This window comes from Pleuronectes platessa, chromosome 15, assembly GCF_947347685.1.
Source record: "Pleuronectes platessa chromosome 15, fPlePla1.1, whole genome shotgun sequence".
Lineage (NCBI taxonomy): Eukaryota > Metazoa > Chordata > Actinopteri > Pleuronectiformes > Pleuronectidae > Pleuronectes > Pleuronectes platessa.
In genome coordinates this window covers 7,861,442-7,870,919 of record NC_070640.1, presented here as the reverse complement: position 1 = coordinate 7,870,919, position 9,478 = coordinate 7,861,442, and the positions used below count along the sequence as shown (strand labels likewise).

Genomic DNA, 9,478 nt, shown 5'->3' with positions numbered 1-9,478 from the left:
GAGAGATGTTAGGAAAAGGAAAGGGTGTCTGACATGCAAGATTTATATATTTGTGGGTCTGTAAGGACAGATTTTACTCTTTTATGTCATAAAATACATCTTTAAAATAGCTTCTTTCACTCACTTTTGACTCAGACGTTCCCATAAAGTAAAAGCCCAAAGTCACAGCATCTCATTTTTACTCTGCTGTTTTGTACCCTACACTCTACGGTAGATTTGGACTGATAATATTAAATTCAGATGTATTCAGTTCTTTTTAATTTCATATTCACTGTGTAAAAGGGGTGTAAAAGGGGTTATATCATATATTTATACAATTAAGTCAAATTAATGAATACATCTCAAAGGACTAGCTTCACTTCTACATACATATAGTTTGTTATAATTTTGTTACATATTACTTATTACTTATTTGTGACTACATGTTCAAAACTGTATGTTATTAAAAAGATAAAATAGAAAGTAGGTCACGAGTCTGCACCAAAAGCCATTTGAATCAATATACCACATCCTCTACCATTAGTTTCACTTACTTACTGGTTATTTATACACCAAATAATTCCACAGCTGTGTTAATACAATAACAATAAGATATAAAAAAAACTACTGCTGACAGAGAAAAAAAAAAGAAAAGTTCCACTGGCATAATGTCACACTTTAAATCCCCAGATGAATATCCCAGTTACATGTAAAGAAATATTATTGGAGTAACATAAAAACACAAAACTCCCAAATATGCAACACAAATGAAATTGTGGCCGCTGCTCTTCTGCTATCGATCAGGACGTATTTCCAGTCCAGTATATGAAACATGATCTATTTTTCAATATGGTTTATATTTTTTTATGTGCGTCAATAATTAAATTAATGTCTTTCCTCTCCTTTGTCTCTTCTCTGTCTGGAGCTTTCTCCAAAACAGTAATCCCAATTTGGAGGTGTAGTGGTCGCCATGGTGATGTGTGCAAATGGGTAATGGGGCAACTGTTAACCTTTGACTGGTTAAAAGCCCCGAGCTGAGGGAGGGGGGTGGCAGGGTACGCACACACACACACACAAACACACACACACACACGCACACTGGGATGTCAGAGAGAAAGGAAATTCACACTCATTTCCTCCGTGTGGTTTCGGTACAAATCAACAACATCCTGTCCCTTTGTGAATCCTGCCTGCCCTCACGCTGGTTTGCGTTTCAGAGGAGGCGTTATTGCCCCCTCCCGACACCCCCCACCTCCATCCCCCCTCTCTCTCTCTCTCCTCCTCCTCCTCTGTGGTTCTTTTTTTTTTTACATTGCCATAGAAGCTGTATAGTCATACCTCACATTGTTGCAGAGGAAGGAAGGAAGGACACGTCCTTGTTCGCAATAAACGGCTTTAGATAGAAACAGGAAGGGTCTTATTTACCCTGCGCATGTAGATGAGAACACACTGATTCTAGGTTATATGATGAGAAATTGCACCTGGGTCGCACTCGGGCTTGTATTCTCGGGCCGAGTTCCTCCAGATGAGCTTTACGTAAAGACTCCAGAATCAGAGAATAATGGATATTTGAGATTTGCCAGCGATGAGGAATACATTAATTAATCGCAGGTTTAGCCCACTCACATCCAGAGCGTCTCCTCGGAGCAGGAAGCTGCGTGGATAAATAAACAGGCTCAAATAAAGCGAGAGTGGTACCGACTCCTTATGTAAATCAGGCCTGACTTGCCCTTGTGACCAATAAAAGCCCCCATTTCATCATTCCCTCAGCCCCCCCTCTATGGCTCTCTCGCTCACACACACACACACACGCCTCATTCGCCATTTCTTCCCATTCATAAAAATCTCGGCATCGCATGCGCAGTGCCATACTCGAGTCCTCCCCATTCATAAAAATGTAACCTCCGCATTTCGGCCCTCCCGAGTTCTCTCTGCCCTCCCATTCACAAAAAAAGAGAGAGAGAAGGAGAGAGAGAGAGGGAGGGAGATAGAGAGGGACGGGGGGAGGGAGGGGGCCGAGGCATCTGCGCAGTTCCCGTCCCTCATTTCCTTCCCTCAACCCTCCCATTCATAAAAACTCACTTCCCTCCCCCTCGGTGGTTGCAACATCATACCCAAAGCTCTGCGTCCACAACCGCAGTCGCATTTTACGCACCAGCGAGTGGAGATTAGTGGCGGAGACTCGCTCTCCCTTCGCCTGCACCTTCCTCCGATCATCTGTCTCCACGATATTTGGACTAATCCTCGCTCGGCGTCTGTGGAGCTACTCTCTCGCTCGCTCGGACTGGACTATAAGCTGCGCGCAGACGTCGTGCGCAACGGAGAGATGAGATTTTTATCCTGAAACCACTGTAAGTTGTCCCCCCCCCCCCGCGCGCTTCTCTCACTGTATGTCTCCCGGTTTAATGTCAGTAACTTGTGCGTGTGGCTGCACAGACACGACTGCTCCGTCTCCTCTCTGTCTGTACGCTTCAACCTACTCCCTCCTCTCCTTGTGCCCAACGCACTGGATTCGCAGGCACCAAACACTGCGCTTGTAAAATGTATAGTTTGCAACAACTGCTTCTCGGCCAGTGTTTGCACCCAGAGTCAATATTTAACCACAGCGAGCCGGGCTGCGGGCGCAGAGCAGGCGAGAGATGATCGAAACGCCGATTCTTTTGGCAGCAAATGTGGATCTGAACTCGCCGAGGGGTTTTATTTGAATGTCAGTGTCACGTTAAGAGGCAGCGGAAACAGGCGAGTGTTTCCACATCCGAAGCTCCAACCTGTTTTACCCCGGCTGGTTTGGTTGCGTGTCTCCTGGCTCTGCAGCGACCGCCTGGTTGCCACACCGTGTAGGTTGAGTCAGGTGTTTCTCGCTATTAACTCAATCTCTATCCTCCTCACCTCTTTCTATTACGATCGTATTATGTTTTTTCTTATTCTTAAATTGGCCCATTTTCGCCGCATTTCGTCCAAAAGCACCAGCTTTACGCATGGAATTACGCACTTCACCGCCGCCGCTTAAAACCAACCCCGCAATCCGTGTTTCCGTCGGTGGCACACAGTGTTCTAAGTCCAACCTTATATTTATGTCATGTCCTTTAGCTACTGACGAGTGCGAGGTGCTGAATGCGGCGTTACAAGCGCCCTTAGCCTATATAAACACGCAATTTGAGGATGTCGAGCGGCCGCCTCCGGTTTTTTATGACTCAGTTCATTCACACATTGAAGGGAGGGACGCACACGCGCGCCCGCACGCGCACAGTTCCGACTTTGAGCTCATAATGGTCGCGCTTTTGACGATCACAAGTGTCTGTGTCGGTGCCAGCTCAGTGTCGCAACAGGTTTCCAGATCAGGCGTTTGCAAAATCGGGGGGAATAAAGAGAAAGAGATGAACACGAGCAGAGAGGGTGTCAGGCAGAGGAAAGCGGTGACGACCACTGACTCAAATATAGAAATAGACCCTCAATATGTATGGTACGTTTGCGTAAAATGCCCACGTTAAATGGAAAGAATAACCAAGAACATATCGCATCCGATGATCCGAGCGAACCTGGTTTTGTGGCGTATATGTGGCAGTGAGGTGATTTGAGCCAGCGGATCTGTCAGATGTTCTACGTCCTTTGTCTTCAATCATATTTGTCTTATGCTGTAAAGAAGGATCTGTATTTTTGAAGGCTATCGAGCGTTCATTGACGAAATGCACGAAACCCATTTTATTTAGTCTCATCACGACCGGGGCTCAATGATTCATGCTTGCAAAGCGGAGTGCAGCCAGAAGCGTCCATTCACAAAAAAGCTGCAGTTCATAAAATCAGCTTCATTCACAATTTCCCAGATTGGTCCGCTACTACACCGATTCAACTGTATAGACCTCACGTGTTGAGGGAGAAAATGTGCAAAAGCTCTAGTTAAAGTTAAATTATATCATCCAGTGCATACTTATTCTAATTTTCCTGTGTGATTCTGTGCAAAGACCTCGTCTCCTCTCGCCTCTTGTGTTCATTTCGTCTTTGTCAAACCCTTTTCAGGCAGCCTCTCTTTGCTCTGCCTTGTTTTTGCATCTTTGAGTCTTTTGCATGCAAGCCCTGCTCTCTGGTGCTCCCTGCTCTTTAGAAGGGAGGCGATGAGAGCCCAACTTCTATTGTTCTAATGTCAAAGTTAGAATGGAGGAGGTCTGAAAACCCTGTTGGTATTCAGTCTAAAAATCAAGATCGGTTGGAAACTCAGATTATTGCCCGAGATCCGGCCCTGGAAAAGAAAAGAGAAACGATTTCTGTTGAGAGACTCAAATGCTTTGGTAAAAAAAAAAGAGAAGATGAAGAATTTTCTTGGCTTTTGTAAATCACATATAAATACAAATACATTCAGTTTAACATGCTGTCTGATGTGTTGAAATCAGTTGTCCCCTCTAGTTCTTGGATACTCATATGATTTATGCAGAGAAAAGTCTCAATCATCCTTGACCTACCCTGGTTTGATAAAAGACAAATTATGAATGTGTTCATGTACTGCACACGTTGTTCTCGTTCACTAACCTGGCTGTCATTCAGTAATGATCATGTTATTTTCTCACTGTCAAACACTTCTCATGATAAACTTGTTATTTGATCCTTATGTTAAATACTGAAAAAGAGAATCAAAAGGGTAAAGAACAATATTAGTTGCTGCCGGTCATAACTGTGTCTTTTGTATCTGTCTTTGCAGTCTTGCTAAATGCTGCTTTAGAGTGAAGACGTGCAAGGCACCAGCCTACACATGGAGTCCAGGGTTCCCCACCACATCCCCGGAGTGTCCTCCTCCCTCATATCCCAGCCCCTGCTGGACAGTCGAGTGCCCTACGGCCGCCTTCAGCACCCCCTCACCATCTACCCCATTGACCAGATAAAGTCCTCGCACGTGGAGAATGACTACATTGACAGCCCCGCGGTTGTCTCCCAGCAGCCCCCGAGCCAGAAGTCCGCAAACCGAAGAATCACCTGGCTGGGTCAGAATCAGGAGGGCTTCCTGGGGGCGAATCACAACCATCATCACAATCACCAACACCAGCACCAGCAGCAGGGCAGGTGCGAACCTCCCCCTCAACCGGACACCACCACCCACCCATGGATTTCCTTCAGCGGGAGGCCCAGCTCTATCAGCAGCAGCAGCAGCACCTCGTCTGATCAGAGGCTGCTGGACCACGCTGCACCCACCCCAATGGTGGACCACAACCCAAACCTGCACCCCCACCAGGGCCCCTTCAACACAGTCACTGCCCGATCTCCAGGCTGCCTCGCTTCCTCTGAATCCAAGGTCCTTACCTCCTCCTCCTCTGCCTCGTCCTGCACCTCCTCCTCAAAATCGCTGGACCTCAAGCCTGCAAAGATGCCTGCAGGAGGTGTGGGCTCCACTGGTGGCCAGCAGGGGTTGACGCTGATTCCTTCCTCCCCAGCCGAGAAGAAGCACCTCATTCTCTGCGAGCACTGTGGGAAATGCCGCTGCACCGAGTGTACGCTTCCCAGAACCCTACCCTCTTGCTGGGTCTGCAACCAGGAGTGCCTGTGCTCTGCCCAGAGCCTGGTAGATACAGCCACCTGCATGTGCCTGGTCAAAGGGATCTTCTACCACTGTACTGAAGATGAGGATGACGAGGGCTCCTGTGCCGACAAGCCCTGCTCGTGCTCCCAGGCCAACTGCTGCGCGCGCTGGTCCTTTATGGCTGCCATTTCCCTTGTCCTGCCTTGCCTGGTCTGCTATCTTCCAGCCACAGGCCTGGCCAAACTGGGACAGAAGTGTTACGACAATGTTAGTAGGCCCGGCTGCCGCTGCAAGAACCTGCAGGGTGGCGTGAGCGCACCTGTGTGTAAAAATGGAGGCGTGGAAGCGAAGGTTGGGACTTTAGAGAAGCAGCAGCCCCAGCAGGGGTCATGATACTGGACCTAACTGGCTGGCATCGGCCGTGCTAAAAATAGACAGGACCACACAGTACTTGCTAGCTCTCTAAGGATAGGACAATCCAACACCAACCCCTTAAACTACCCCATTAATCTGCTGGAAGATGACTTATGTAAAACAAAGGTACTTAAATGGCTTTTTGTTTGATAGGGTGGTGAACAAAACGGGCCTGGTCTGAGAGAGGTGGCTAGTTGAAATGGCTAACCAGCGCCTCTGAGATATTTTTTTTTTTTTAAATGTTGTTTTGTTCGATTTTTTTTTGTTTGTTTGAAAGAGGGACACAAGAAGAAACGACGAGATTGTGGGACTGGGGTTTGTGTTGTTGTGCAAAGATGGCTGAAGGCACAAAAGTCATTGTACCTCTCTGCTGCTCTGTATTTTCTCAGCTAATTTTTGTATCGGTGACTAACCAGAAGCTGGTTGCGGATCCTTGGATAACATAGAAGTTATTTGACGGAGATAAATAATCTGTGCGACCCCTCCCACCCCCAAAAAGCACAGCCCTGTGCCCCCCCTGTCTGAACAAACAGGAAGAAGAGTGATTACCTATAGCGTGGCTTTATGATAGGCCACTGCAGAAGTGAAACCACCACTTACTCACTTACTCTCGCCGTTATGATGATCACCGTCTCTTAGTGTCACTATTGTTCCTCTGACACCTTAAAAATGCTATCTTGGTATTGCTAACACTTAATCTTCACGGAGGACCTGTAAAAACTAACTTTTTGAGACTTTAAAATAATAGTAATTTCCCTTAATTCTCACTGCAGGTGAGGGAGAGATAATCACTTTACAGCGTGTGTTCCTACTTTGGGGGGATGAAGCACAGACATTCTAAAAGATTTTGAATGCAGTTCACCAATCACCTCGGAGGTAATGCATGTCATGACCTGCATGCTCTAGTGTAATGGTTACCCACCGTGCTAGAAGTCGATGTGTCGTAGAGAAACGTGTGAAAAAAAAAGTACACCCAACCTTCTCAGGGACTGTTACGGTAATCCTCTCTAGAACTTGGCCTACTGCATGTTGATTTCCAAACTGCCTAAGAGCCTGGTCTGCTTCCTCTTTGCACAAGACGGCAAAGAAACATTTAGGGGCAAAAAGGCAATACTGAATAATTTAAAACAAGTAAGCTAAGTGAGAGACAAACGGGCCAGAAAATTGTGTTTCCGGAGGAGAGGGGGGTGGGGGGGGGGGATGCAAGGTATACAGAGTGACAAGGTGGAGAGAAGGCATAGCAAAAGTTGTTGTTGTTGTGTTTGTATCTATTCAGCCTATGTCGAAATCAAACCTGCCACTTGCACAACCTTTTAAGGACGACGCAAACCCCTTAAAGGATGTACTAAAGCACAGTATTAACCACCTCAGCTATCTCACATTACATTGGCGTGCACTACATTTAGCCCACACACCCCAGCCTCCCCTTACACACACAGTGTCTTCATTCAATTCTAATCATTATGCTGCGTAGCTGCATTAGTCAGATAGTCTATCTTTTATTCTCAAAGTCTATTTTTGTGGCTTGCATGACGGTCTGAGGACTTTGCCAAAGGAAAGCTAGCGTACAGTAGCATGTTCTCGCTGTCTGAGTGATCACAGTTGTTATGCACTCTTGCCAAATGGGAGATGACGGCAGTTGGTTCTTAAAGGCACGCTGCCCTTTAATATGGATAGCCTTTTTTCTGTTTGGCATAAAGGCACACTGCCTTTTTTTGCTCTGTAACACACCTCTCTTTCACGTTGGACCCTAAACTTCCATTCGGGCACCGAACGTTGCTCAAACCCACATTTGTCTTGTTGCACAAAGTCGATATTACACAGGATTTTTAAAAAAGGAAAGAAAAACTGTCCTTAGTCTTGAATGTATGAGGCAATATTTTCAAAACCTAGCAATTTAGTCTGAGAGAAAGGTGCCAAATCTGAGAATGATTGTGTGACTGGGCAAAGGCCCGGTTTGTAGGTGGGCAGCAAAAATCACAAATGTTTTGACAATATATTTAGTAATAGAGCTATGCAGGTGAAATGTTATTTGCTGTAAATAGTTTCACAACATTTGTGTTCTTTAGAAGAGACTTTTAAATGTCCTTGAAAGATTGCATGGTACATTATAACTACAATTCAGTACAAAATATGTAGAGAATATATTAGATATATATATTTTGAGGGTAAGATAAAGATGTTTTTCGAGGTCGCGAGAAAAAGAAAAAGAGGGAGGGTGGAGAGAGGATGGTTCGGGGGGGGGGTGGGGAACAAAAATGACAAGTCTTTCTATCATTAGCACTTGATTTAGAAAAGTGTACCCGGCAATAATAAAAAAACTAAAATAAAAAATCCTGCTGTTTATGCTATCCACGGCTCATTAGCAGTCGAGAGGCTAAGCTAATTCCCTGGTTCCTCTCCGAGTCCCAAAGACTGTGGACTCATTGAATCCACACAGGGAACACAATCTACCCCTATCCGGATCAACCCATTTCCTGCTGTTACTGCTCAGTGTCTCAGCTCTCTCCCCCCTCTCTTTCTCTCCCTTGCTTTTCTCCCCCCCCCCCCCCTCTCTTTTCCTCGGGTCCCTCTCCTTCCTCCCTGAGAAATTGTCCAACAAACACCCCTGGCCTTGATTGACAAACACAGCTGCTGTGCATAAACTTGTCATACCACAGAGACGGGAGAGAAAGACAAGTCTGTCTCTCTCTCCCTTTCTCACTTGTTTCTGCCTCTTGTTTTTCTCTCTCTCTCTCTCTCTCTTTATCTCTCTGTTTAGTGCCATCTTTTTTTCTTTTTTTTTTAAACCAGTGCAACTCTTTTCTCGACAGTCGCTGCCTTTTCTTTATCTGTTAACTCCTCAGATCTGTCTCCGCTAAAGAGTCATGTTTTTCACTTCATGTTAGATTTATACTTTTTACATGTGCTCGCTAGCCTGTTCGGGGTGTGGACCAATCACAGACGACGACAACTCAATGACAGAAAAAAAACTTTCCTTTATTTCTCTGCTACAACGCTTTGATTTCTACACACTCAAACTCCTTTGTTTCGCTCATTTGTGAGCACAGATGTTTTTTGTTTTTTTCTCATCCTGAACAAGAGGAAAAGTCTCATACGGCTGGGTGATGCTACTCCATTCCTTTCTGCCTTTGCAATGTCAACGTTGGGGATTAAGAAACGAGATATGTGCATTTGTTTTGTTTAGATATAACAAAAAGAGAAAAAAAAAATCTCTCATATAAAAGGTTCCCTTTATAGATATATTTATTTTGAAGTTCTATTTTATATAGTATTTATTTAGATGCCAACTTTTTGTTTGTGAAGAAAGCTTATGTCGAAATGGAATGTACATTGACAATGGAAATATATATTGTTAAATATATCGGGCTGTCGTGTCATTACTCTTGAGTTTTCACACACACACACACACACACACATACACACACAAATACAAATACACACTACTTACAGAATGACCATGCATATATGGGCACAATAAAATATGATTTAACTGTCATTTATATGATTAAGTATGTAACGATAAATATACCAACATATGCATTAAACAAGATTTGCCATTATTTATTCCTGAAATGG

The 9,478-nt window shown here is 45.0% G+C and overlaps 1 protein-coding gene across 1 annotated transcript; it reads left to right on the top strand.

Moving 5' to 3' along the window:
- The first annotated feature begins 2,074 nt into the window (after window positions 1–2,074).
- On the top strand, window positions 2,075–9,263 carry spry4 (sprouty homolog 4 (Drosophila)). The gene is made up of 2 exons (XM_053441892.1): window positions 2,075–2,330; window positions 4,673–9,263. Exon 2 carries the CDS (start codon window positions 4,724–4,726, stop codon window positions 5,876–5,878), a length of 1,155 nt encoding a protein of 384 aa, XP_053297867.1. The 5' UTR covers window positions 2,075–2,330; window positions 4,673–4,723; the 3' UTR covers window positions 5,879–9,263.
- The last annotated feature ends 215 nt before the right edge of the window (window positions 9,264–9,478 follow it).